The sequence below is a fragment of the Pseudorca crassidens genome, chromosome 19 (genome assembly GCF_039906515.1).
Source record: "Pseudorca crassidens isolate mPseCra1 chromosome 19, mPseCra1.hap1, whole genome shotgun sequence".
Classification (NCBI taxonomy): Eukaryota; Metazoa; Chordata; class Mammalia; order Artiodactyla; family Delphinidae; genus Pseudorca; species Pseudorca crassidens.
Window position 1 is genome coordinate 11,407,256 of NC_090314.1, and position 27,602 is coordinate 11,434,857.

Consider the following 27,602-nt stretch of genomic DNA (forward strand, 5'->3'; position numbering starts at 1 on the left):
ATCAATCACGGTCTCGCCGCCCTCTTCCCAGTGTTCTCCCTGCTTACCACCAGCACTTATCGAAAAGAGATTTTTTTTTCTGATTTTATTTTTAATATTAATATTCTCACACAAAAATCACCGAAAATAAGGGTAGGGTTGGGAAGACCCCTCTGCCCCTGGGGCAGAAAGACAGTGCAGTGCGAGGGGGCAGGACTGTAAACCCCCCACCCCTCCGCAGCCCCAGCGTGGAGGAGAAAAAAAAAAAAACGACAAAACGAAAATAAAGCCCCAGAGAAACTCATCCCGGGGTGTCCCTGCCCCAGTGAGGCCCTGGCCCTGGGCTGTTTCACGCTTAAAAAGAAAAGGGGGGTGGGTTGTAAGGGGAAGGTCCGTGTTTTTAAAATTGGCCGGGGCTGGGAAGGACGGGGCTCCTTTTCCTCATAGTTCTTTCTTTAAAACTTTAAAAATTTATTTTATTTATTTATTATTTTTTTTTTTACAAAATACCATTTCAGTTCCCACTTCTTCCCCTACAGTACAGGAGTCGCTCACCCTCAGGCGGGGTTGGGGTCGGGTCGGGAGTGGGGGACTGGTCCGAGAAAGTGCAGGACGTAGGGGAGGGGAGCAGGTTTGAGCACCATGAGAACCCGGCTGGAGCCGCGGGCGGGCGGACGGGCGGAGACGGACGGGCCGGGGCCGGACACACACTGGGGCGCAGGGAGGGTCCGGCGGCGGGCGGTCCCTGGAGGGGCGGGCGGGATGGCTTGGGGGTGCGGGAGGTCGGGTTTTCCCAAAAATGAATAAATAGAGGTGAGTGGGACTGTTATAAATTAAAAACCAAAACAAACAAAAAACCCAGAAAATACAAATCATAACCAAGTGAATAAACAAGAGACATGTACAGGGGTCACAGCTAGCACTGGAAGTAAAAAAGGAGGTTCTGGGGGAGGGGTAAAGCCCATACAAAGAATCTCATTAAAAACCTCGGCTGCCGTAACGTCTATGTACATACACGAGCCGCGTGCATCTGCGCCGGGCGGGCGGCTGGCAGGCGTGAGGGAACCCGTATGTGACCCCCGCCGCCGCCGGAGCCTGGTCCTTGTGTCTGTTGCTAGAAAGGCCAAAGTCGGTGAGGGGAGGCGCTGGTGGGCGAGGGGCTACCAGCCCCCTTCCCCGTCTCCCATTTTTTTTCCTTTTTTCCTCATATTTGTTTTTTAAAAAATTCTTTTTCTTAATAAATTAGGTGAGGGGAGCTGCCAATGGGGTGGAAGGGCTGGGCCCGACCCCCTTCCCGGCCAGAGGCGGGACCTAGGTCCAGCCCAGGCGTGTGCTGGTGGCCCCGCGGCGCCCTGCGGGCGGGCAGGCGGGCGGGGCGTCCGGCCTCATCGCGACGTGCTGGCCGGGGCCTGAGGGAGAGAGCAGGCGGAGCTCAGGATGCGCGATCGCCCACCCCCGGCCCGGCCCGCCCCGGCGCCCCCTCGGGTCCCCGCCCCGCCGGGCCCTCACCAGCGTGAAGGCGTCGTAGGCCTGCGCCAGCTCCTCCGTGCGGTACTGCTCCAGCACCACCACGCCCTGCAGGCCTGCGCTGCGGCGCCGCGCACAAGCCTCGCAGTGCACCAGGTACGTGTTACGGCTGCCGTTCTCACTCGTCACGAACAAGATGTTGAACACCTCCACCTGCGGCGGGGAGGAGGCGGCGGTCAAGGGGAGGGAGGGAGGGAGGGGGGGGAGAAGGAGGGGAGAGAGGGAGGGAGGCCGGAGACGAGCGCCTCCCTCCGAGGAAGCGCGCGAGGGAGAGAGGGCGCACTCACGTCGCACTCGTTGCAGTAGTAGGCGGGCTCGTCCTTGACCCGGCCCTGGTAGGCGATTTTCTTCCCGGCCCGCACCAGGCTCTCCCGCTGCACCTGGCAGTGCTTCATGGACTGCAGGAGGCAGAACCTAAGGGCGGGGCGAGGTGGTGAGGCGGGGCGGGGCCTCCCCGCTTCGGGCCGGGTCACAGCCCCCGACACATCCCCGTCACAGTGGAGGTTTTATGTGGTTTTTGTCTACTTGGACCACTGGAAAACAAAGCTCCTCAGGGCAGGGGCCTTGTCACCCGCCCAGCACGGCAGCCCTGCATGGCACGCGGCAAAAGGTGGAGCGGTGGGGGAGGAGGGGTTGGAACAAGGAAGAACAAGGCGGGCCAGGTCGATGGAGATGGGCTCCCTCCCAAACAGGGCCCTCTCTCACTTGATCATCTTGAACAAGTCGGGGTCGCTGATTTTGACCGTGCGAGCCACGTTCCAGGACACGTGAATCATGGGCACGATGGATTTGACGTTCTTCACCTCGTTCCACTCGTATCGTTCCAGGGCCAGCTGGTACTGATAGGCTGCGGGCCAGAGAGGGTCATGACAGGATTCCCCAACAGCCCGAGACACTTGGGCCCCCGCCCCTTCCCTCACGGCTGGCCTGGCGCCCTCCAAACCCGCCCCCCCCCACGGGGCTCACTCCCCAGGGGCCCCAGCCCCTCACCGCTGAGTGGCTCACCCCACCACCGGCCCCGCCCCCTCACCGGTGAGGGGCCCCACGTTCCAGGCGATGTTGTTGCACCAGCCGGTGGCCTGCACCCAGTGCACGGTCCCCGCATTAATCCACACAAGGTCTCCGGGGCGCTGCACGAAGCGGTACACAGGGATGTTGGAAGCATAGAGATCATCCAGGATTGGCCACCAGGAACCCGTCAGGTAGTCCACGCCATGCCTGGAGGGTGGCCACAGGGTCAGATGGAAATCTGGGAATCCAGGGACAGGGCGTGGGGGGTCTATCTACCCGAGGAGGGCGGCGCGCACCGGTCGCAGAAAGCGCTGATGGTCTCCCAGTAGTGCTCGTGCACCGCGAACCACTCGCAGTCTCCTGGGCCAATGTTGATGTTGACCGAGCAGAAGTTGTTGTTCTCCTGATGGCCTGAAGGGGGCAACAGAGAACTGCACGGTTGGTCGGAGCCGGGCTTGTCGCGCACTCATTGGTTGACGGAGGAGCGCTGGCGGCAGCCCCGCCCCCCGCGCTCCTCGCGGCGCGACGCACTCCGCAGCCCCGTGAAGAGCGCACCTGGCGTTCGGCTGCCTGGGACCTTCATGTACAGCTGCACTGTGTTCATGCCCAGGATGGTGTGGCCCACGTGGCTCAGCATGTTGCCCGTGGAGGTTACCCGCATGAAGGCGGGCAGCTTCAGCAGCTCCTGCAGCTGGGGCTTCCACCTGCCGTGGCGAGGGAGGCAACAGAAGTGAGCAGCTACCCCGACTCTGCTGACCCATCAGCACTCCCGCCCCAGCTTGCTGGCCTCAGCCCCACTGACCGCTTGGCATCGGACAGGTCGATGTTGGTGCCAAACTTGATGATGTGATGGTTCTTCGGATCCGGTGCGCTGCTGCGAGGGCAAAGAGCACAGGTTGGTGGGGAAGCGCAGGGAAAGGAAGGAGTCCTGAAGGGCAGAGGCAAAGCATCCCTACCTAGGAGGGGTTCCCGTGGTGCTGTCCGGCTCCTCGGACTCCTCGTCCTCACTCTCCTTCTCCTCCTGCTTGGTCACAGGGGTAGGCAGGCCTGGGTCAGCGGCCTTCCAGGAGCCCTCCCACCGCAGCTGGGGCTCCAAGTCCCCTGATTCCACACCCCCTACCTCTGCCCGTGCGCGCCTCTCACCTGCAGGGACTCTTGGAAGGATGAGGCCTGGTACTGCGCGTACTTGGCAATGGTGGTGTGGGAACGGGAGCTCTCGCAGGGCCAGATCTGTCGCGTGCCTGTCAGGTCCCAGTTCTCATCTGAGGGCTGCTGCACCTGGGTGCGCACCTCCACCGTGTGCTCACCACTGGCCTCCACCAGCGTCTTGGTGGAGAAGAGGCCCAAGTCTGCAAGGGAGGGCCGAGCAGAGTGTTGGGGCAGGGGCAGAGGGCGGGGAGCGAGGCCCCAACTCACCCTCTCCCTTCTTGCTCCCCAAGACTCTGACGCAGTGGACACAGGCTTCTCAGAGCTCAGCCAAGGAAGAACAGGCGAGAACCCCAGCCCCTCATCAAGCTGGGAGGGTTGGCCCTCCCAGGGCCTGGCCTTTACCTGCATCATAACCAACCCCCTCTCTCCCACTGATGCTCTGAGTCCCAGCCCCTCCCCCAGAGTCCTCAGGTGTCCATGAGGCCACATGTGCAAAGCACCTGGCACACAATAGGTGCTCAATGAATAACAGTTTAAGTTTTCATTGGATCCAATGAAAGATTTCATCAAGTAAAAGCCTAGACCGTGCTTCAGTAACATTGGAGGAAAGGGAGGATATGTGGGTAAGAGAAGGCTACAAGGAAACAGGCAACAAGATTAGTTTTTACAGGAAACAGGATTAAGTTTTATAACTCAGTATGGTTTCCTTTTACTTTGGAAGGTGTTTGAAATTGTGCACAATAAAAGGTTGACAAAGAGAAAGCCCCAAACCATGAGTCTCCTTGGATTTTACACAACCTTAATCACCAAGAAAACCAGAAGTAACTCTAAGCAGATCCCGAGATACATCCCCTTCCCACCTGCCTACTGCTGGGCACAGACAGATGGGGGGAGGAAAGCCTGAGGTCAGCTGACCCATCACTCAGAGCACTCTTCAAATATGGCTTACACGTGACTGAGGAGAGCTCACTACAGCTGTGGCCCTGGGTCTTCCAGAGCGGGGGCTCTCCGAGGGCCCCAAAGCCCCAGATCCTCGCAGCCCTCCCCAGGTCTTTCCACCTCCACACTCACTGAGCCGCAGGGAGCCTGCCAGGCCCCGGATCACGGTGATGGGATTTCGAGGGTCTGTACAGAACTGCAGCAGCACCGGCGAGAAGGCATCCCGTTTACTCTCCAGCTGCAGGACAACCAGGAGACAGGGCTGAGGTCAGAGCCCCGTCCCAGGCTCAGGGCCCCCCAACAGTTCCAACACTGTCCTAGAACCCTCAGGCAGGGGCGGTTCTGAACACGCAGGGCACTCATACATAGATGCTGGGTGTGGGCGGGTTCAGTTTTTCCCGGGGCAGCTTCTCCTCCGAGTTGATCTTCGGTTTCACAGACTGGGCAGGGGAAAGGTAGGACTCTCGAAACTTCCCTTTCACCTTGGCATTCCTGTAGAAGGACAGTGAGATGAGAACAGGAATATCAGAGTGCTGGGGGAAGGGAGTCTCCCACAGGGCCAGGCCAGCAGCCTCAGCGGTGACAGCCCCCCCCACTCACTTGCTGGCCCTCACGACGTCGGCAGCACAGTGGCTGATGGTGAGGTCTGCCATCCGCAGCCTCCGCTCTTCCACCTCCGAGGCAATGAAGGTCTCCTTGTCACCACTTTCTACTTTGATGAGCCGGATCTTCAGCTCCTTGGGGGGCCCTTCACTAAGTGAGCGCAGCTTCAGCATGTCAGCCCGGCTGACACCCAGTGGCCCCGGAGCTTCCTCCCGAGCCTTCTTCCCAGGGACAGGGGCTGCCGGGGGTGTGGGCTGGACAGAGGGTGCAGGAGCTGGCGGAGGGCCCGGAGCTACGGGCGGCTTGGCCTTGGAGGCCCCGCCCAGATCCGGCCGGGCCTTCTCACGACCCTGGATCTCCTCGCTCTGCAGGTCCAGGTTCCCCAGCACTCGGCGGCTCTTTTCTTTGGGGGCCTTGGCCTTGGCCTTGGCCCTGCCCTCCCGGGGCCGCCGACCCACACTGTCCTTACAGGCCCGCCGGTGCCGCCGGTGCTCCTTCTGCCGCCTCTTGCTGCTCCCTGGTCGTGCTGCGGCCGCCACCCCACCGCTCTCCTCCTTGGCCTGAGCTGGGGGCTGCAGTCGCTCAGTCCCGCTGTCCGCTCGATCTGCCGTGTCCACTGGGTCGGCCGGGTCTGCGGTGCTCCGGCCCACCCGCTCCACAAGGGTCTCACAGGCCCGACTTATCTCTTCTAGCACCTCAGACTCAGAACGAGCAGGGGGCAGCGGCAGGGGTGGGGGCGGGGGTGCGGGGGTCATGGGGCCCGGGGCTGGCTCTTCGCCCGCCCTGCGCTCCCGGGCCCAGGGCCCGCCTGAGGTAGAGAACTGAGATGACGAGGAAGCGGAGGGCTGTGGGGAGCCCTGGGCGCTCGGGGCCGCGGAGGTGGGCGGTGGGGCGGTAGCACCTGAAGAGGAACCGGGGGAATACTGAGTGGTGGGCAAGGGCCCAGGCCGGGTGGGAACAGCTGCTCCAGTCCCCCGGTAACAGTACTTTTGTCCTTCCAGCACGGAAGCCAAGGACTTGAGCAGGTTGGCCGGGCTGGCTGGTGGGGCTCGCGCAGTTGGCGGTGGCTGGGGTGGTGGCGGGAACTTGGCTAGAGGCGGCGGTGGTGGCAGGGCTGGTGGTGGCTTCTTCTCCTCTTCCTGGGTGGCCGGGGTGGTGGCGGCGGTGGCAGCAGTGGTGGCTGGGGCTGTGTCAGTGGGGAATGGAGGCTGCAGAGATGTAAAGGGCTCCTTCAGAGGAGGCGGGGGGACCACGCCTGCCTCGTGTCGTTGCTGCTCCTCCTCCTTGCGAATGGATTCATCCAGCATCTTCATGATGTTGGCCAGCCCATCAGGTAGGATCTTGAATTCAGCTGGCTCCTCAAACTGGTCCTCCAGTGGGGTAGGGGGGAAGTCAAAGAGTCGAGGGCCTCGGGCAGGCAGCTCCCCAACCCTGGGCGGCACAGGCTGGGGGGCTTTATTCAGGGGGCCTGGGGATGGCCCCGGCCCCCCCTCGGGGGTCTTTGGGAAGGAGACCCTGGGCCGAGGGCTCTCCGGGTGCCTGAAGCTTCCTGAGGTATTCTGGTGGCAAGAGGAGGGAGGGGCTGGAGGCAGGGCAAGAGTCAGGGGTGCAAGAGGTGGGTGCTGGGGGCTCAATGTTGGGCTGGGGGGGCGGGGAAGGGGGTCCATACTTCTGGCCAAATAGGAAGGTGTAGGGAAGGACACAGGCCCAGTAGGGCTGCTGCTGTGGCTGCCACTGTTGCTGCTGCTGGTGGTTGGGGGAGCGGGAGGGGTGTGCGAATCCTGAGTGCCCACAGAAAAGCGGGGGGCCGGAGGTCCCAAGAAGCCCTCGCGGTGGGGGAGGGGTGGCGGGGGAGGGCGGGGGCGTCCCTCAGCCCCGAAGAAGAGCTCGTCTAAGATCTCTCCATCCTCACGGGCTGCTCGGCAGGCTGGGCCCTTCAGCCAGGCAGGGGGGGGTGGAGGGCGTAAGAGGCGGGGACAAGGGGGAGGAGGAGGTGAGGAGGGGCCGGGTGGCAGGGACAGGTGGGGAGTGGCAGCGGGAGCCGCCAGGAATGGTTTCCGACTACTGTGTGCTGAGGGCCCAAGGCGGCCTTGGTGAGAGGAGACCTCCAGCGCGGGAGTTTGGTAATGGTCAGCACCGGGCTGCAAGTGTAGGACGGCGGTGGTCAGAGGGCTGCTCCAGCCACCCTAGACCGGCTCCACTCATCCCCCCCACCGCTCCGCCCACCACCTGCAGTTGTCACTCACAATGCCTGGGCTCGGCTCCACGCCTCGGAGACCAGGGTTGCTGCTGCTGCTACTGCTGCTGGTGGTGGTGCCGGGGGGGCCAGGGGGCCGGGAAGGGGCGTAAGGCACGCAGGCGGTGGTTGCTGCTGGTGAAACGCTGGAGTCCATCCGCGACCTCTGAACTCTGCTCTCTCTAAGGTCACTTCCAGGGGGACGGGTGGCAGGCGGGCAGCCATGGCTCTCTGCTCCTGGGGGGCGGGGGCCTGGGGGTGCAGCCGGGACCAGCCGGTGGCCGGGGGGGTGCACAGGGTAGGCCGGAGCTGGGTATGGATATGGGTGAGGCAGCGAGTGCCGCTGCTCCTGTGGGCGAGAAAGGAGGACACTGCGTGAGGAACGAAGAACACAGGGGCTGGAGATAAGAGGTGAGGGGGCCACAGAGAGGTGCTCACCTGGCGCTCTGGGGGTGCTGAACCCTTGCGCTCGGGGCCCCATGCATCTCCATGCGGGGTACTCCACAGCCCTGGCTTGGTCAGCTGGAATGGAGGGCTGGTGGCTAGGCCAGGCGGGGGTGGGGCTGGGGGCAATGGTGGCGGAGGCAGCGGCAGCCCTGGGGGAAGGCCAGTCTGGAAGAAAACAGAGTGTGAGAGTCCCACTCCTCGCCCCAGCCTGCCCACTCGCTGCTGGCCCGCCCACATACAATCATACCTGCTCAGAGTTGCAGCCTCTCCTGCGTTTGCCTCCAGGGCTGAGGCCCTCCTCCCCCGAGGGGCCTGAGAGTGCTGCAGGAGGCATAGGCTGCACCACCGGGGGTTCGGCGGCTCGCTTCACCGGGGGACCCCCCCGCTTGGCCCCATAGTTCCGTTTGTGCTGAGGACGGAAACAGAGAGAATGGCTCCGGTGCAGACCTGGCCCGGCCCTCCTCCCTAGCCCGCCCAGTCCCAGCCTCACCTCAAGGTGCAACAAGTTCCACACTTGCTCCAGGGGAGGCAGAACCTTGGGTCGGTGCTGGCAGGAGGCGGCATGAAAGTTCCAAAGCTGGGCCTGAGGAGGTGGGGGAAGAGTGCAGAGCACAGGGCAGAGGCAGACGTAAGACGAGGGCACTGAGTCAGAACGCACAATCCTAGCCCCCTGTGTCCTGCCTCATCCCACCTGCTGTAGTCGGCCGACGCGGGGCCCCAGCTCAGCCAAGCTTCCTCCGTATCGAAGGGCGCTGTGGTAGCAGCGTACAGCCTCCTCACTGTCGTGCTCTGACTCGTACAGCTGCCCAAGCTGCTCCCACAGCCCCGGCTGGGCCGGCTCCCGGAGCAATGCCTGCACACAGCCATGCAGGGATTCCAGCTTCCCATGGAGGGGTCTTGGGGTGGGTGTCCTACAGAGCAGAAGGGGGGGAGGTGGCAAGGCTTGGCGAACTCTTTTAAGGCCCCAGCCTTACCTCCCATCCCCAGCACCTTTCAATCCTCACTCACCCTGGAGCATAATACGGTTTGTTGGGGTGGCCAGAGCTACTGCCGTGTGAAGGAGGTAGGGGAGCAGGGAGTGGGGGCTGCCCGATGCTGGCAGAGCACCTGGAGAGAGAAGGGCTCTGTTAATGTACAGCAAGCTGGAAGTCTTGTCCCTACCTAGGAAGGAGGGGACTGAGGAAACAAGAGAAAGCAGCTGAGGACTGCACTGAGGCCCACGGGATGGCAGAAATGAGAGACTGAGGAGCAGAGATGGGAAGAGGAGTGCCTGGAGGCAGAGAGACAGACCAAGTTCTCACCTGCCTCCAGGCAGCCATGCGCTCCGAGGAGGGGGATGGGGCGGGCAGGAGCTCCAGGCCCCAGCACAGCTCAAGCCCCCAAGGGCAAAGGCTTCCCGTGCAGCGCGGGCCCCTGCAGGGTCCACTGCCCGATGCATCCAGCCTGTGTCAAGGAGAAGAGATTATGATCCTACTGGGAACAGAGACTGAGCTGTCAGGGTACACACAGCCGACGCGGCCCCAGTCTTCCCTTACCAGGTCAGCAGTGGCCCCAGAGATCGGGCACGGCCCCCTGCCCCAGCTCCTTGGGGCGATGGTCCGGCTCCAGCCGCTCTGACAGGAGTGCCCACTGCCCCCAGATGGTCGCCCAGGGCCTTTCACAGCCAATTCTACGGAGAGGAGGGGGAAAGGAGTAAGGTGAGCGGGCCAGCACACAGTCGGGGCCGCAGGCTAGGCTGGGCTGGGCTGGGCTGGGCTGGCCTGGCTGTGGCGCCCACAGGTCTGTGATCTGCGCAAGGCTGGCTATCCCTGAGGAGCGGCCCACCCGGCCTAAGGAGCCTCAGGGGAGTGGGGGCAGCGGGAGGGCCAGTCGGTGCGATGGGGTGGCTGCGCTGCTAGGCTTCCAGCAGGGAGCCCCGCGGGCCGAGCTGCAGCGCTGCGGCCGCTTACCCGGCCTCCGTGGGAGCTTTCTCTCCCGGCGTCGGCGAGCTCCGGAGACCTGACCAATCACAGGACTTCCTCTCTCCCCAGAAAACCAATCATCACCCGTGTCTCCGCCTCAGTAACAGCCTGGCCGGGACCAATAGGAGCGAGGTTAGCCCGGCCGCTGCCGGGGGAGGAGGGGCGGCGGAGCCGGTCTGACAGGCTCTGCCCGGGGTGACCCCGACGTGACCCCGCGGCTCCCACCTAGGGTCTCCATCTCCAAGCTGACACTAGGCCGGTCGAGGCAAGCGGAGCCTGAAACCCGTGCGGGTGAAGGCGGCGGGTCGCACGTTCGGGCCGACCTGGGGCATGGAGCTACCCGCAAGTCCCACGCGCCCACAGAGCCGCCGGTGGTCCGCGCTAGACCGCCCGAAACGCCCCCTACCCCGCCGCCTAACACCGACGGACAGCAGACGGATGCACAACGCCGACACAGGTGGCGCTCCCCCTCCTCACTTCACCTCGCCCAGTGCCTGACCTCCCCACCCCCTAGGAACTGTTTAGGGCTGGCCACTCACGGCGACTTCTAAGGCACCCAAACCTGCCCGCGCCGCGATCTGAGCGCTCCACCCACCACGCCTGACCCCCATCCCAAACCATGGTCAAGCCCCCAGTTTCATACCCAGTTCCTTCAGCTCCTCCACTTCTCCTGGTTCTGTAGGCCTTCAATACCAACCGACCCCCAAAACCAAAACCGTCCTCTAATCCCCCAACTTCTGAGAAGTCGCGCACAGCGGTCCCGAGTGGCCCCTCTCGCGTGGCTCCCGTATCCTCTATGCCCTTCCCCGCCGGGGCCACGCGGCTCCCCACGGCCCACGTGGCCCCCGCCCCCCAAGGGAGGGGGGATTTCGGGGGTTGCCCGTGACGTGGCTACTTGCGCAGCGGAAGCGGCGTGTGTAAGAGTACGGGGGGGGGGGTCCTTCGGGAGGGAGGAAGGAGGGAGGAAGGAGGAGGGCGGGGCCCGCCCGGCGGTGACATCACCCTTGTCCCACTCTCACCGCCCACTCCCTTAAAGAACCCAGAACCCGTTTCACTTCCTCCTTCACCCCCCCCAACCCCTTCCCGTCGGTGCTGGCTCGACCCACGACGGGAGCAGCGCTCCCCTTCCTGGGCACCTTCCCTTTAGCCCCAGTTCTTCCTTCTCGCCTCTCTGAGCCCAGGATCTCGGTCCCCGCGCGTCCTGCTCGCCTACCCCGCGTCCCCGCAGGTAGGAAGCCGGCTCCGCTCCCGGGATCGGTCCATTGAGAGTCTAGAGTACAAAGAGCTGCGAGAGGCGAGTGTAGAGTACAAAGCGGCGGGGGCGGGGCCAGCGCTCCAGCTGGAGCTAGCGCCGGGCAGGAAGCCGGGGGAGAACGCGCGACGAGGGGCTGGGGGCGGCTGGAAAGTTCGCCTTCGCCGAGAGAAGTCTGAGCTGTGGGGAAATTTCCACCCAGCCCACAAGGGCATTCGGGTTTCTGGTGAAAACAGTCCTCGATCTGCAGGGTAAGGTCGTCTGTTTGCACGCAAGCGCTTGGACCCTACAGGTCCCGGCGTGCCACTCCCCGGCGAGCCCTAGTAGGCGCTTGGGCTCTGCGGACCCTCTCCGCGGTTCACGCGGAGTTTCGGTCAGAACTCTCTCTCCTCACCATACAGCCTTTATGTCAGTTACCGAGCCCTGGGCCAAGCACAGCGCTTAACTGCGGTCAAGCATAGCCCTGGCCGGTTGCCCCCACCTAAGTCCCGGGACCCATGGACCAGACATGGGAAAACGGGGAACCCGGGGTCCAGATATCAGAGGAACAGATCCCCGATTGGGAAGTGGTGCCGAGGGCGCTGCCAGTTACCAGGAAATGCAGCTTCCCCTTCTGCGATGATGACACTTCCCCTCTACCACTTCCCCTTTCCCACGGGGAACTGACTCAGCTTTCCCTAAAACAGCGAGTCCCGTCGGCCAGCCCCTTTCCACCTCTATCCCCTACGCCGGTACTCGGAATACAGCAGCCCTCACTTGAGAACAAAAACTTCCTGTACACTAAACACACACTCACTCTCGCCAACCACCTCGGATCCTTGTCCCCACCAGGGACCCAGGCGCCTGACTTCCCATCCGCCTCCTGTACAAAGCCCTCCCTCGGGGTCTGATTCAGGCTTGGGGTGGGGGAGCATGAGTCACCCAGAAAACCTTCCCCTATTCCCACTGACTCAGCCCCCGCCTCCCTGAACACACACAGACACACACAGTCAGAGGCAGACACAACTCAGCCCACACACCGCTCCCCACCGGTCCCGCGGAATTTCCCCTCTCGTCTTCCCCCATGACGGCCCCTCCCCGCGCCGGGCAGCCCCGACGCCGCGGTCACACCTGTTCCCCAGGCGCCAGCAGCCGGCTCGCGGTCCACTCTCACCTCCACTCTCGCTTTGGGGCAGGAATAGCCCTCCCCGACTCTTGGCGTCCGTACTAACCCAGGGGAGGGGACAATCACCGGCAGGCACAAAGACAGACACCCAAAGACTCCTCAAAGACAGATGAGAGGTAGACGCACACGGCCAAAGAGGACGGCATACTTCTGGGGCAGGCATTCCAGCCTCTCCAGTCGGACCCACAGTACTGGGAGTCAGCCGCTCAGAAAGGGTTAATTCTTCTCCTGCCGAGGCCACGCCCTCTCCATCCGGGCACTCCCGGCTAAGCCCAGCTCCGCCCCCTCCATCCGGGCTCTGGACTCGGGGACTTTAACCGGCCCCCTCCCCCTAGCGCCCCGAGAGGGACCCACTCTATCAAACACACCCACTTAACTCTCTCTGGGCTCCAGGCCGGAGGAGCCCCTCCGCACACCGCTCCCGCCGCGCGGGATGAGGGTCCAGACGTGAGCACGCAGATTCACGTGCCGGCCAAAGACAAGACCCCGCAATTAGGGTATTACCGAGCAGGGAGTTAGCAGGCACGCGGCACGCGCGAGGAGGTGGGGCCGGCCCGGAACCCCGCCGCGTCCCGCTCCCTGTCAGGCTCCGTTCTGCCTGGTGGAAGCGAGGGGTTACAGCTCGCTTCTTACCTGGGGGAGGGGGAGGCGTAGGGGAGGGCCGCCGGCTGGGGCTCCGCTCTGACTCAGCCACCCCGGGCAGGCCGCCCGCTCGGGATTCCCTTCCCCAGCCTTCCCTCGCTGCTGGCCCCTCCCCGCCCCCCACCGAGAAGTGACAGTGCCGGCCCTGGCCCGCTATGTGTCACTGCGAGCCTTGTGTCTGCCTCTGACTGGACCGCTGTGTTCACCAGTCTCTCTGACAAGGTCGGCTGTGTATGAGTCCCGGTGTCTGTCTCCGTGTGCACCTGCATATCTGCTCATCTTGTCTCCATCAGTGCCTGTGTCTGATGCGTTCCTGTCATTATGCCTGTCTACACGACTCCGAGGGGCTGTCTCTGTCTGTGTGTCTGCCTGGCTCCTGTCTCGGTCTTTTGTCTGGGACTGCCTCTGCATCACTTGCCGTGATCACGTGTGTCTCTCTGCACATGCCCTTCTGTGTTTGCCTTCATGTTCCTGAACAGAGTCAGGGAAACACTGGAGCAGGCTGACCCGGCAGACTCCTCGCCCCACTCCCCTGAATCCTGATGTCTTACTGGATCAGTGATCCTTCTGTTTGAGTCAAGCATTTGGAGGTCTGGGTGCCTTCATTTAAGTTCTGTCCTATTCCTCAGCATCCTCACTTATCCTCACAGCTCCCTGTGGCTCCCATTGTGATGGTAATTGCTAGCATTTAGTGAATACTTATAACATGCCAGGTACTGTGTTAAGCACTTTATATACATTTTAAAAAACTCCTCTCCAGAACCTGACCTAGTACTACCCCATTTTACAGATGAGGTAATTGAGGCTCAGAGAGGTTATATAACTCTGTCAAGGTCATTCCACAAGAGAGAGTAAGAGCTAGGCTTCTTTCCAGAGCCTTATTCTTACCACTCTTCTATAATGCCTCTGTACTATTCTCTGTTGGTTTTATCCTCACAGGACATTTCCTAGGTCAGCCTGCCCCTCAGCTCTCCCCCACAGTACCATCCCAAATGTCTTATGTCTCTAGAGAAGGTGTAGGTAGGAGGCTGTGCAGCATTTCTCAGAAGCCATTGGTTTCTTGGCCCTGAAGCTCATTCAGTTAACACATTCATTCAACACAATTCCACTGAGGCACCCCAATGTGCAAAACATCTCGCCAAATAGTGAGAGATACATAGAAGAAAACAGTCCCACTCAAAACTTAGTGAGAAGTGGAGAAGAGCAACACACACTCAGAGAACTTAAGTCTCTGGCTTAGGTACCCTCTTTTCTCCTACAGAAGAATGGGGGATGGGATGGAGCAGGGCCTTAGGCAGAGAAGTGGCAGAAAGAGAGAGGGAAGCACAAGAGGAGTAAGATTTAGGATGTATGGGGCAAATGCTGTGGTGCAGTAGGGAGAGGGAGGAACCGAAGGGATCTGGAAGGGTGGGAATGCCAAGACTGCCATGGCAACGGCAGGTTTTTGTGACAATGGCCTCCAGTATCTCTCCAAATCAGTTCCCGATCACCCTCCATAAGCCAGGCTGTTCAACAACTATTACAGGGGCAAAGCCCTCCTCATTCCAAAAAAAAATCTTATCTCTACTTTCTGGCCTGCAAACTCCAGGTTAATTCAATTTAGTAACTGAGTTGTAGCACTGGTGGGGAGGGGGAAGGGGGGGTGATTTTTTGGTGGTAGTTGAGAGGCTGGTGAAGTACAGGGATGAACCATTCATAGGCAACAGAGGGGAGCTCCATAAATGAGGAAGACTGAACCACTCAATCACCTCATGGTGGGGGGGATGCTCAGAGTTGGACTGGACCATTCTGAGGAGTGGGCATGATCTAGATCACATCAATCCTTCTTGCATATGGCGCAGAGCTGGACTGTTGCGGGGAGGCGCTGCATTGCTCAGGGGCAGGACTTACCAGGTGGGAGTTTGGTGTGCCCTGTCTCATTGGAAGCAGCGCCCCAGCAGTAGGGTGCAGCAGACCACAGTGGGTGGGGTGGGTGGTACTACGGGGCTGGCATGGTGCCTGGGGGAACCTAAAAGAAAAAAGCCAGTTAGAGGTGGGATCTCCCAAGCTGGAGAATTTTCCTATGCCCCCTGTCCCCTTATTGAGGAGAAACCTGGCTCTGGTGGTCAGATGGGATGAGAGAATCTGTTTCCATGGCAACCAGAAAAAGCCAACCCAAGAGTGGTCCTCCAGCCTTCCCCTTTAGGAAGCAGCCTGGACCAGGGAGTGAGGGGAGCATGCTACAGCATCTGCGTTAAGTCCACAGTGGACACCCAACCCATGATCCCTCTTCTGACTGGACCCTCCTGCTGAGAGTCCTTGGCCCCAGGGTAGCCCTAACTGCCTCTGATATCTGCACCCAGGTCAGCTTCAGTCCTGGCCTCAGGCTCACAGAAACTCTTCCTTCAGTTCTGCCTCCTCCCTAACCTTATCAAGACACCAGACAACCCCACCTTCTGGACTCTAGCCCCTCTCCTTCCCTCAGGCTGGTGCAGGCAGGTCTTGGTGAGCAGCACAGGTGGCCAGACTAGATGAACGGGCCCAGCAGGGAGGAGTCTTCCTCCTCAGCAAGGACTGTGACTCTGGGCCTGGGTCTGGAAGTAGCCTCTGCTGCAAGCCTCCCTTCCATCAACCCATCAAGGCCATATCCTGTTTCTCCATCACCTCCTTCCTCTAAGTGGCCCAATTAGGTGATAGAGGCCCACTCCCTCCCCTCCTAACTTTCAGAGACAAGAAGTTAGGTGTCTAGGTCCAGGGCCAAGAATCTGGTGTCCATCCAGGGGTCAGACCTAAGTCTGCCTCACCTCAAACTCACTCCTCAGGGACCTATGTTTTCTGCCCTCTTAGCCATAGTTCTCTGCCCTTAAGCACCCAGACACTTGGGCTCCCAGTCTAGCCTCTCCGCTCCCTGTCCTTCCAGCCCCCATCCTTCCCCCTGCCCCAGAGGCTCAGGCCTCCAGCCCCCAGCCTCCATGATGCAATGTGCTGCAAGCTGCCTCAGCTGCTGATGACACTGCCCCCAGGGGAGGTGCTATTTCTGACCCATGCAAGGCCCCTCACCTGGCCAGGGTAGTGGTCAGCTGCAGGCTAGGGAGGCCAGGCAGGCAAGGTCCTTCTGCTGGAGAAGGGAGCTTGAGGCTGGAACCCTCCAGGACAGGGACACTCAGAATGTGAGACCAGAGAGTGAGTGAGTAAGAGAGAGAGAGAGAGAGAAACAGAGAGAAACAGAGAGAGAGGGAGAGAGAGAGAGAGAGAGGGAAACAGAGAGAGAGAAAGAGAAAGAGAGAGAGAGAGAGAGAAACAGAGAGAGAGAAACAGAGAGAGAGAGAGAGAAAGAGAGAGAGAGAGAGAGTGAGTGTGTGTGTGTGTGTTAGTCTGTAGCATTTGTATTTGTGGTTGTGTTGGGGAAGAAGGGGATGCTGGGGAGGGGCCTTAGGACAGACCAAGAGGAGAAGTGAGGGGCAGCCAAGGGGGTCAGCCAAGGGGGTCAGCGGGGTGTGTATGGGGTGTCTGGACACCAGAGTGGGGGAGGGGCCAACAGCCATTTAAAGGGCCAGCCCCAGAGCTTTAATCCCTCACCAGCCCTGGCCCCAAGCCGGAGGCTGTAATTCATCTGTCCAACAGCTGGGGTGGGTGTGTGTGTTGGGGGGGGGGGACATGTGGACGGGAAGGGGGAGCTGGGGGAGGGGCTGGGGCTTTCTTGTGCACAGAGCCAAACAACAAAAGGGGAAGCTGAAGGGCCAGCTCCAGTGTGCCCAGGACAGGCTGCTGACGTGCAGACCTGCCGGTGGCCCCCACCTGGTGGCCGACAGACTCCGTAGTTTAGACTCAAGGATTCTTGGCCAAGGAGTCCATGAACCCAAAGGTGGGGCCCTGGAGAAGGCCCAGGTTGAGTGCCCCCCAGGCAAGCTGTCACCCCTCCGTGCAGGTCCCATCCGCAGCACTGTCCCAGACCTGGCAGGCCCCGAAACAGATTCAGCCTCAAATGCCCTGCTCGCCAGCCAAGCCTCCCCAGACAAGGCCTGCCGGCTCCCCCCTCCCGCTGGCGCAGGGTGGCAGCGGCCACACCGAGGCTGTCCCTTTAAATCATTACCACCCCTGATTGTGTGGACGAACAGAGGGCCCTGCCCCCCAGGCAGAGGCTTGCCACCTACCCCCACGAGTCCCCAGAAATGTGAGGGCCATTTAAAGGGACAACAGAGAGGCAGCCGGGTCTCTAACCGTCCCCGCCCCCACCCCAAACACACTCACAGACCCTTTCGCCCGCGACACATAGCCCCTTGCCCCTCCAGAGGGCCCCCCAAATTCCGGTTCTCTCCCCACCCCTAGAGACTGCTAGAAGGAGAAAGGGGCCAGAGTTGGGGGGCGGGGAACTGGGGAAACGAGAAAAGGACAGGGACTCCCTCCTTCCTCAGAGCCCCAGGGGACAGGTCGGAAGGAAAGCAAAGCCTGGAGAAGCAGCGAGACAGAGCCCCGAAAGGTGCCGCGGGCAGACCTGGGGCGCACAGGCTGTCGGTCGAGGGGAAGGGAGTTGGGCTGCACGAGACAGCGGCGCGGCCAGCGGGCGACTAGCCCAAGTGGGGAGATGGAACAAGGAGGGCCGGGGGCAAAGAGGCAAGGCCGGGGGAAACGGGGAGACGGAACCGGGGAAAGGGGTCATCTGGGAGGGTGTGGAGGAAAACCCGAGAGGGGAGGGCGAGCCAGGCCGGGGTTACCTGCTGGGTGTCTGTCCCCCGGCGGTGCCCCCGGAGTCCGGGTAGGGAGGGGGGGGAGCAGCGGGGGGGGGGGAGTGGGGGCTGGGGGGGCGGGGGAGACGGTCCCTCCTCTGCCTCCTGGGCCTGCCCCGGCGCTTGCAGCCTCTGCCTCCCTCCCTCCTCCTCCCCGTCCCTGAGTCCCGGAGTCAAACAAAGAACTGTAGCAGGCTCTCCCCAACCCCCTCCCTCCCCCCTCCTCCTCCTCCTCCTCCTCCTCCTCCTCCTCCTCCTCCACCTCCTCCTCCTCCTCCTCCTCTTCCACCTCCTCCTCCTCCTCCTCCTCCTCCTCCTCCTCCTCCTCCTCCTCCCCTCCCTCCCTCCCCACCAGCAGGCTCCCTCCTCCTCCCTTCCGGTCTCTTCCTTTAACTACCCGTCCCCCCCAGCCCCCAGCACTAGTCTCTCTACCCACCCACCCGAACCTTTTACACACCCCTCAGCCAGCCCTGTCCCCGCAAAGGAAACTGTGGAGTCCCTCTGTAAAACTGAAAGGCTCCAAAGAGCATGGGAGGGGATTGGGGTCTTGCTCAAAAATCAAGAACCACAATACAATTATTTTATTTTCACAGCCAGAGGAACAGTCGTAGCTGTTTCTTCTGCAAGAAGGGGGAAAAAATAATCGCAAAGAAAGCAATACAAATCTGACTAAAGCCCTCATCAAATAAAGTGCACAATGCAGTGGAAGCTAATCCCCAGCCCCCCCGCCCTACCAAATTAGCACAAACTCTCCACTCCTCCCTGGAGAACTCCTAAGGTCTTGGCCAGTTTGAAGCAGGCCTACCAACCATAATAATAAAAATAATAACAGCGTTTAACAATAATAAGCATTTCATAACAAGCATTCATTCAGTGTTCATTCTGTGCCAGGCACTGTGCTAAGTGCTTTGCATAAATTATCTCATTTTTTTCCCTATCAACTGCCTAGAAGGTAGGTATTAATATTTCAATTTTCCAGATTAAGAATATGAGGCACGGGGAGGTTGTGACCTTTCCAAGTGTCTACAGCCACTAAGTGGCAGAGCTGGGAATGGAATCCAGGTCTGATCTGACAGCCCAAGCCCTAAGGTACACAAAAAGAGAAACCAATTTTTTGCAATACGATAACCAATACCATGACTTAATAGAGAAGGGCAGCCATAGCTATCAACTGAGTCCCCTTCCTTCAAGAGACAGAGATCCACCCACCTACACAGAATAAAGGCCCTGACTTTTCAGTCTAATACAGTTTCTTGACCCTTTTCCTCACTGTTGGGACTGGGGGTGGGGTGCCATTGATTAAGGTCAGGGCTGAGCTGGTATCCAGCAGTATACCACACAGCAGTATACCACAGTTTGCCTCCTGGGAGGTAGCTATCTGGCAACCACTCCTACTTCAACTCAATATGGGGGCAGGGGCGGGGGCAATGAGACACTTGGTAATGCAGCAGGTGGGAAAGTGAAAAGACTGCTGGGAGGCTCTTTCCAGGAGGGACGGGGGTCTTGCAGGAAAAGCTCTTCTGTGCCAGTCTAGGGAAAAGTGACCCAGGCTTCGCTTCGCCCAGCGAAGGGGCAAAGTCCACCACACCACACCCGTGCCCCTCCCCCTCACAAGACTCCAGGCCAGGGTTTCCCACCTGCAGGACGCTAAGGCCAAGGGAAGGGAGAGGGAAAAAAGATGGCACGGGGTTGCAGCTGGACTCGGGGCGGGGGGTGTGGTAGGGGGAGGGGGCCGGAATGGAAAGGGCACGTGCACTGGTGACATCATCCCAGGCCACCTTTAACACAGACCTTTGACCCCGAGGGGCGGAGAGGAGCCTCAGGCTAAGCTTCCTGGGAAATATCCTTAAGAATTCTGGGAACCCAAAAAGGAGAGGAAGGAAGGAACCCAGGCGTCCCGCCCTTATCTTCTGCCCCCAACGCGGCTCCAATCCCTTGGACTCGGGCCTCTCGGCTCCTCCTCTCCGCCTCCAGCCCTGACCTCCCAACCCACATTTCTGACGGAGTCCCGACACGCCTCTCAGAGATACTGTGCCTTCTCTCTCCTGGGCGAGATCTCGGGTGGGGCGCAGGAGGTGGGGGGCGGGGGCACCAGGTCCCGCGGGGCTCCGTCTCCCATCAGCGGGATCCCCCGTGCCCCAGCCGGCCGCCAGCCGGAATCTGTCTGGGTCCCAACTCTCCTGCCCCTCCCCGCGCTGTTCCAGGGCGGAGTCTGTGGAGTTGAAATCAGGACACGGCAAGAGGAAGAGTTATATAACTGGGAGAAGACGAGAAGGACGAGTGAAGATCGGGAGAGGCAGCCCGAAAGGAGCCGAGGGAGGTGCAAAGAGCACCAGGGCGAGGGGGGGAAGAAACGTTAGGGATGAGAAGGGTTTTGGTGCACATCAAAGGGGAGGAATTCACGCGAAGACGGGTTGTGATGGTCCGGGAAAAGTCACCTGGCCCGTCCGGGGCTTCCCCGCAGCGCCCTCCCCAGCCACCAAGAGCAGCTGAGCCCGAGCGAGTGAAGCCTCGGGAAGGGGTGCTGATACCCGTTCCGTTCGTCTTGGAGAGGAAACCTTAGCCAGAGCCCGGGAAGGCAGCGGCGGAGCATATGGGGCCGGAAACCACAGCTCCGCCCAGCCCACCTGGGAGAGTGGGGCGCCAGCTGGGGGTTGGTGGGGAACAGGTAGCTGGCTCCTCCCACGCCAGGCTGGGCAGTAACGGCTTGAGACCCAGAGAAAGGCTAGCGGACCCATACGTCTGGTTCCCCCCGGGGCTGAGGAGTGAGTGCAGCCCAGTACTAATTTGCGAACAGAGTCTCTAGATGGGGGTAACTGGGGGAAACGGCAAGCGCTGACTCGCCGCGCAGGCGCGGGGGGGGGGTTACTCGGGCTCGTGCGGCGCGGGGAGGGGGAGTGGGCGCGAGCGTGTGGGAGTGCACGTGCGGGTCCCGGGCAGTTACCCCCTCCCAGCCTCCACCTCTTCCCCTCCCCTTTCCCTCTTCCTGTCGCTCTACGATGCCTTCTCCACATTGGCTGCCAAGGCGCTGATGTCAGAGGCAGCCGCTGGAGCGGATTGGGCGGACGCGAGAGTTAGGGAATCCAGCTCCTGAGTCTAGCTCTCCAGTTACTCTGGCAACAGGGCAAGCAACCCCCGGGAGGGAAGGGGAGCAGAGCTCAGCGCCGCGCCTGGGTCCCGCCTCCCTCCGGACCAACGCCGAGTCCGTTTCTGTGGCAGCGCAGCTCGCTCGCTGCTCCCCTGCTTCCTCCTAGGGATCTCCCTGTCTCGAGAACCAGGCGACCTGCCCTCGACCTTCGCCGCAGTCTCCCAGCCCCCCACTCTGCCAACTCCCATCCTAAATCAGCCACAAGCCGCGGCAGACAGGAAGCGAATCTGCGTTGCTTAGCAACCTGCCCGCGTGCCCCCTCCCCACTATTTACCCCAGCTCCGGGAGGCGGAGTCCCTACCCCCTCCCCCGCCCATGCCCTTTGCCCTCCCGACCACAATTTCCTGTGAGGGGAACCGAGATGACAGGAAGTCAAACAAGCACCTCAGCCCACCTTTCCCTCTGGCCGGGGCGGGGGGCTTCGGCTGCTTTCACGGCCACATCCCCCACCCTGGCCCCTGAGGCGCGCTGTGCGTCTCGCTCTCGCCATCTCGCGGCTACGTCGCGAAGGTTCAGCGGAGAAGGTCCCGAGAAGGGCGAGAAGCTAGGAACGGGAGGTGTCAGAGTGGGGGCTGGACCGGGGATGAGGAGACTATCGGGGTGAGGCCGAGTGCAGGGAGGTGACGTGTGGTGGAGGGGATGGGGGCGAAGGCTACCGCTGGGAAGCTGTCGGGGCTCCCAGTGTGAGGGTCAGAGCTGAGGCTACATACCTCACCCGTGGGAAGAGCCAGAGGGAGACTTGGCGCGGCCCGGGACCTGAGACACAACCCTGACTACACCCGCCCTCAAGAGGCCATCGCACTGACCTAACTGCAAACCCTGATCTTTGGTCCTGCCCTTCGGTTAGGGACCGCCGCGCCCCGCCCCCGCCCTAGGGTCGGGAAGGGGAATCCCAGCCCAAGAGGAACAGGGAGCCCTTTCAGGCCCCTGTCGACATCCGGAACCCAGGACATCTGCCGCCCAGCTCTTCCCTCACCCCCGCCCTGCTCTTTTCTAGGGGACCCAGATGTCCTACGCCCAGTCGTCTTCACAGTGCCTTCCTTTCCAGAGACCCGAACGTCCATCCCCAGCTCTACCCTTCCTGCGACTCAGGCGTCCCGCCCCACTGCGCGGAGATGGTTTCCCTTTCCAGACGCCTTCGCGGCTCCCCGTTACCTGGTTCTGGGGTGTCCCAGGTGTTCAGGTTCCCCAAGGTCACCCAGGGGGTCGAGCGGCCCCCCCCTCTCCCAGGCCGGGGCTGGGGGGGCCGCTCCGCCCCGTGGCGCAGTTGGATTTTCCAACACAAACACCGCCCCCCTACCCCCCTCCCGCGCCCCAGCCCCGCCCCCTTCTCATGGTCCCGCCCCTGCCCGCGCCTAAGTCCCTCTCTCAGGCTCCGCCCCGCTTTCTGCCGGTCCTGCTCGCCTCAGCACAGGTGCCGAATAGCATGCCGAATGCGGGGTACAGGGTTCAGGGTGCAAGGAACGGGGGTCCAGCACCGATCCCTGCCTGACAAACCCCGATTCCGTTTGGATCACGCGCCCTTCCAAAGTAAGCCCCGCCCCACTCGCTCAAGTCCTGCCCAGCGATTTAGCCACATCTTCTTTAGGCCCCACGGCCCTGCCCATTCGTTCAAGGCCACGCCTCCCCTCCCTCTCAAGACCTCCCACTTCCCTTGCTCCTTTCCCGGTCCAGTAGCTACTCAAAGGAACTCTCATTCTCCGTAAGGCCTGGGCTTCCTCCTTCCCCAAACCCCCAGCATCCCATTGAGAGACTTAAGGCTTGTGGTTGTGGGTGTTTTAATGCACTGAGCTCCAATACAATTCTCCCACCTTTATGGCTAGCACAACCAGATATTACCAGGGCCCCCTCAGACGACAAATTCAACCAAAGTCAAGGCCAGAGTGAGGTCCAGCGTCTGTCCGAGGTGCATTATCAGCCTTGGCTCTTAGAGTCCTCGACCCTCCCTCAAGCGGTGAAGAAGGGGAGGTCCTCTCAGTTATCCAGGCTCATGAGTAGAGCAGTGCCCCTCTTGATCCAATGATCAGATGTCATGGTCCCAGAGCGGAGGTCGATGCCAATGACAAACGATGCGCGCTCTGAGCTGCCTGCCCGGTTGGGATAGTAATAGCAGGGACAGGAGTACATGCCTTCGGGGAAGGAGAGGAGAAAGAGTCAGACCCTGGAGCCTCTGGCAGAGCAGGGCAGGAGCAAGTGTGGGGGAGGGGTGGGGCAGAGACTGGGTTAGGATCCAAACTAGGGATGGAGCCAGCAAGCTTGAGGGCACTGTCCCACCCTTGGCACTCTTCTTGCGGCTCTCTGTAGGCCGGAAGTGGATCGTGGGCATGAGGCAGACAAGCTGCATGGGCTCTGCCTCCACCAAGCAGGAGTTCTTCCGGTCCCAGCCAGCACCCTCCAGGTATAGGCCCCGAACCCAGACACCATCCTGGGGAGACATGGGGGCAGGTTGGGGGGAAATCTAGACCCTCAGTTGCCAGCACCCCTGTCCTGCAACCTCTCCTTTCCCACCTTTGCTCCCAGCACCCTCCTTCTCCACCAGAACCCCCTCTGCTCGGAACCCCGACAACATCTGGCTCCCACCTTGGGTGGATACACTAGGTTGCTGTCGTCCACAGTGGAAACAATAAACTCCCAAGAGAGGCTGTCCACTGAAATCTGGGGATTGAAGGTGAGAATAAGGGAGGACCCCCAAAGAGGAGAGCAGATACATGTCCCCAGCAACCATCCCCACCACACTTTCCACATTGCTCACATTGTTTTGGCGAGCTGAAGACTGCAGGACAGCCGTGAGGAAGCCGGTGGGAAAGGTGAAGCCAGCCAGCCAGAAGATCACAGGAGGCCGCGTGCGGCTGGCCCACAGCTCAAACTGTTCCACACGCATGGCCAAGTCCCGGGTCCATGAAGCCAATGGCTTTTGTGAGGGATATGCCTGGAGGAGGAGAAGGCAGTGTGTGTTTATTCATTCACTTATTCATGCATTCAGATCCTTGTTTCAACACCTGGAGCAGCTATAAGAATATATGCTGTCAGCCCCTGTTCCCCAACCATAGATCGGCACAGCTCTCCAAAAGCCAACTCCCAGGAAAGAAGCATAAAATGACAACTATTAACAATAGCACCAGTAATATTAACCAGTTACCATTAATGAAGCACCTTCTAGCATTGTGCACAGCACAGGGGATCCTTGAAACATCCTTGGAGAGGCTAGGAACTTACCCTGAGTAAGTTTCTAACTAAATAACTTTTCAAAGTCAGTAAAGGGCAGAGTCAGATTTCAACCTTGAACCTGTCTGGCCCCAAAGCCCAGGCTCACTGCTTTTTGCTATATGCTCCCTTAAAACCAGGAGGTCGCCGGCCCAGGGGTGAAAGGAGAGTTCATTGTTGGATTAGGATCAACAGTAATGTAATCTTGCCTTTCCCCAGAGTGGAGGGACGTGGGCATCAAAGATGCAACTGAAAACCTCTTCCAGGCTTGTAGACATGACGATGAGGCCCTGGATGCCTTTTTCTAGGTCTGTCAGTGAGAACCTGAACAGGGTAAGGTGGAGGGTTAGGGATGGGGTGGGCCTGGGAGAGCCATCATAGGCAGGGAGTGAAGGCCTTTCCTCGTGCTCCCCCACCACGTTCCACAGAACCGCCCTCCATCTTACAGGATGGTCTCCAAAAGCTTGTTGTATCTCTGAATCTCCTGAAGAAGCACCACATTGAGTGGGGAGGGGTCCATAGCCAGCAGTTTTCGGGTCCTTTCATAGTCGATCATTTCAGGGATCTTCTGTTTCACATCAGCAGCCAACTCAAGGACCTGCCGAGGCAGGAGCTCTGAGCTCTGAGTGCAGACCCCTCTCCCTCACTGCTTTCCCTCCCCCAGGTGTCCGTCTGTCCTTACCTTCTCTTCCCGGCTCTGGTCTCCGGCCCTGGTGGGTGTAATCTGGGGTTGCAGGGAAAGCAGAGTCTCAAAGAGAGTGTGTGCCTCAGTGATCTGGGAGGCCACATCTGCATTAGGGTGCTGGCCAAAGGTCTCGGGGGGGTCCATGCCGGGCAACATGCTAATGTACTCCTTGTATGAGGCCAGGCTCCCATCCTTGGGGATGAAATAGGTCTCCAATACTGACAACCTGGGGAGCCACCGCATAATTATCACTGTGTCGTGGGGACTCTGGGGCTCCCATGCCAGGCCGAGACCCCATTCATCCAGCTCCCTGCTCTTGCTCCAGCCCCCGCCCCACAACCCCACAAAGCCTGCTTCTCCCATGTCACATTCTCTCCTCACACACTTCCCCTACCCCCAGTGCTGCCCGCTGCCCCCACCCCATTCAGCGCCCCCCCTCACCGGTAGGAGGGGGTTGACAGAGCCTGCTCACAGAAGTAGTCGTTGATGTAGGTGGTGAGCAGGCGCCGGTCCCAGTCGTCCGTGACGTGTCCGCCATAGTTGACACCAGCGATGAGGTACTTGAGCGCATCCCAGGGCGTCTCCTCGTACTCGTCCAGGTAGAGGCTCAGCAAGTTCTCTGACACCTGTGTGTGGCCCCAGCCCGAGCCCCCAGCCCCACACACAGTTATGGCAGGAGCCCTTCCAGGGGCGCTTTAACACAGGCTTCCTGTCAGTGGCTATTCCTGCAGGGCAGCCATGGGGCAGGAAGTGTAAGGAGACAGGGCTGGGATGAGGGACCCTGGTTAGCACAAACCTCAAAGTCAGAGTCATTGAAGCCACAGATGATGTTCCAGCCAAGCTGCAGGAACTTTCTGCGTTCAAGTAACACAGAGTGGAAGAAGCACAGTGCAAACAGCAGCTTCTTATACTTGGAGGGTTTGGAGCAGCGGGAAAACTGTGGTTCTGTCATCAGTTGGTAAAGACGGGTCATGTTGGCCTTTAGGCCCTGGGGACAATGAAGTACAGAGGTGGGATGACATGCATCTTGCTTGGCCCTGCCCCTAGCACCGTCGTGTACAGTTGTGGAGGTTGCTCACTGCACAAGGGTACTGGCTGAAGGGATGAGTGGAGGCTGAAATCCAGCTCTTGAGCTGCATGCCAGGACGTGCACTCATTCACGGGGCTGCGTGCCTTTCTCTAATTCACACACAGGCACTGTATGGACTAGGGGCAGCCCTGTCTTCTTGTCTCCGCCCCCCCGCCTTTTGATCCCCTCAACCACGATGTTCTCAATGGTGGGTAGGCCAACTCAATTTGGAAATGCCAGAAAATACGAACAGAAACATAAACGTGCACTACTGATGAACAAAAATGTACACAACTATGGGCAAAGGGTCAGTAGATAGTGTCTCATCAAGGAGGAACGTTCTATGTGATTGGATTTATCAGGCTTCATGAACAGGTTGGGATTTGGCCTAAGTCTTACAAATGGGAAGGATGTGACGAGGCTGAGAGGAGGGCCTTAGTTTCCCAGAGATGGGAAGAATTGAAGGAATAAAGGCACAAAGGGGAGATAAAGTGAGAAAAGAAGTCTAACTGAAATCAAGTGCAAGTGCTCAGGTGGGGAAAGAATGGCCATGAGCAGATGGAGTGCAATAAGAAGGGCAGTTTGAGCTGTTTGGACCAGATTCACCAGGTATCCTGGAGCCATTTCTGTCTTAAGTAGGACAGTGATACGCTGAAAGAGTATTTTAAGAAGACTCATATATGATGGACAGAATAGAGCAGGGAGAAAACAGAAGTAAGAACATTGGATAACCAATAACAAAAAGAAAATATAATAAAAAAAATACCATTTATAACCATCATCAAATTATGTAAAATACCATGAAACCACCGAGTCCTAACCACTGGACCACCGGGGAATTCCCTTTACACATCTTTATAGCAAAACTTACAAAACTTTATTGAAATAAAGAATAGGGACTTCCCTGGTGGTGCAGTGGTTTAGAATCCGCCTGCCAATGCAGGGGATACGGGTTCAGTCCCTGGTCCGGGAAGACCCCACATGCTGCGGAGCAACTAAGCCGGCGCGCCACAACTACTGAAGCCCGCATGCTGCAACTGCTGAAGCCCGCGCGCGTAGAGCCTGTGCTCCACAACAAGAGAAGCCACTGCAATGAGAAGCCCGTGCACCACAAGGAAGAGTAGCCCCCGCTCGCCGCAGCTAGAGAAAGCCCGTGAGCAGCAACAAAGACCCAACACAGCCAAAAAAAAAAATAATAATAAATGGAGAGACCTACTATACTCATGGATTGGGAGGCTCAATATCCTAAAGATGATGATTTCCCCCAAACTGATCAATAGAATTTTTCTGGTGAAAACTTGACAAGCTTGTTCCAAAATTTATGTTGGAGAATAAAAGGTCAGGAATAGCCTGGAGAAGGACATTGGTGAGGGGACTTGCCTTCCCAGCTATCAAGAATTATTATAGGGCTATATAGTAATTAAGACAGTGCACACTGACCCCAGGATAAACAAGTTGACCAGTGAACAGAATAAAGGGCCCAGAAACCCATCTATATATATATGACATGATTGAGACATTTAACAAAATTGGAATATATAATACATTTAGATTAAAAGAGTGTATCAATTTACCGAAGTTGGCAACTGTGCTTGCAATTATATAAGAAAACATTCTTATTCTTAGGACTGAGCCCTTTACACTGACATATACCGAAGTATGTAGCAGTAAAGGGCCAGGATACATGCAATGAACTCTCAAATGTTTCAGAAGAAGTGTGAGTGAGGAGAGAGCGAAAAACAGAGAGAGATCAAATGATAAGGCAAGTGGGACAAAATGTTAACAACAGATGAACTTGGGTAGCATACATGTGAGGGTTCTTTGTACTATTATTCTTACAACTTTTCTGTAAGTTTAAAATTATTTCCAAATAAAATAC

The 27,602-nt window shown here is 59.4% G+C and overlaps 2 protein-coding genes across 30 annotated transcripts in view; both read right to left on the reverse strand.

Moving 5' to 3' along the window:
• Positions 1-70: 70 nt before the first annotated feature.
• On the reverse strand, positions 71-22,055 carry KDM6B (lysine demethylase 6B). Of its 20 annotated transcripts, none has more exons than XM_067715652.1 (24): positions 21,921-22,055; positions 14,802-14,919; positions 9,841-9,960; positions 9,427-9,560; positions 9,193-9,334; positions 8,900-8,998; positions 8,583-8,802; positions 8,382-8,474; positions 8,139-8,300; positions 7,883-8,056; positions 7,455-7,793; positions 5,206-6,767; positions 4,971-5,097; positions 4,738-4,843; positions 3,661-3,866; positions 3,474-3,541; positions 3,320-3,391; positions 3,073-3,221; positions 2,814-2,928; positions 2,537-2,724; positions 2,212-2,353; positions 1,794-1,920; positions 1,489-1,659; positions 71-1,388 (listed from the first exon to the last, which is right to left on the reverse strand). In XM_067715652.1, exons 5-24 carry the CDS (start codon positions 9,327-9,329, stop codon positions 1,365-1,367), a joined length of 4,281 nt encoding a protein of 1,426 aa, XP_067571753.1. In that variant the 5' UTR covers positions 9,330-9,334; positions 9,427-9,560; positions 9,841-9,960; positions 14,802-14,919; positions 21,921-22,055; the 3' UTR covers positions 71-1,364. The 20 variants fall into 20 exon arrangements, with proteins under 20 accessions (XP_067571753.1, XP_067571752.1, XP_067571734.1 ...); XM_067715651.1 differs by having other exon boundaries at positions 3,474-3,538; positions 5,206-7,349; XM_067715633.1 differs by having other exon boundaries at positions 5,206-7,349.
• Positions 22,056-22,533: 478 nt separating this feature from the next.
• The window catches only part of DNAH2 (dynein axonemal heavy chain 2), an 87,871-nt gene continuing 82,802 nt past the window's right edge, over positions 22,534-27,602 (reverse strand). For 2 of the 10 annotated variants that reach the window (XM_067715626.1, XM_067715623.1), the window contains 8 exons: positions 25,451-25,642; positions 25,096-25,280; positions 24,652-24,880; positions 24,416-24,567; positions 24,179-24,293; positions 23,518-23,694; positions 23,346-23,420; positions 22,534-23,190 (listed from right to left, as the gene is read on the reverse strand). In XM_067715626.1, coding sequence (XP_067571727.1) covers positions 22,789-23,190; positions 23,346-23,420; positions 23,518-23,694; positions 24,179-24,293; positions 24,416-24,567; positions 24,652-24,880; positions 25,096-25,280; positions 25,451-25,642 — 1,527 coding nt within the window. In that variant the 3' untranslated portion in view covers positions 22,534-22,788. Of the gene's footprint in view, positions 23,191-23,345; positions 23,421-23,517; positions 23,695-24,178; positions 24,294-24,415; positions 24,585-24,651; positions 24,881-25,095; positions 25,281-25,450; positions 25,643-27,602 lie in introns of those variants that run through there. The other 8 variants (XM_067715625.1, XM_067715627.1, XR_010937462.1 and 5 more) reach the window with 8 other exon arrangements.

Coding starts and splice junctions, on each gene's coding strand:
- KDM6B (XM_067715642.1), bottom strand. CDS start 9,329: ATGCATCGGGCAGTGGACCCTGCAGGGGCCCGCGCTGCACGGGAAGCC. Junction 8,475..8,582: donor GCGTCGGCCGACTACAGCAG/GTGGGATGAGGC, acceptor CCACCTCCTCAG/GCCCAGCTTTGGAACTTTCA. Junction 3,867..4,737: donor GGCAGGCTCCCTGCGGCTCA/GTGAGTGTGGAG, acceptor CCTCCCTTGCAG/ACTTGGGCCTCTTCTCCACC.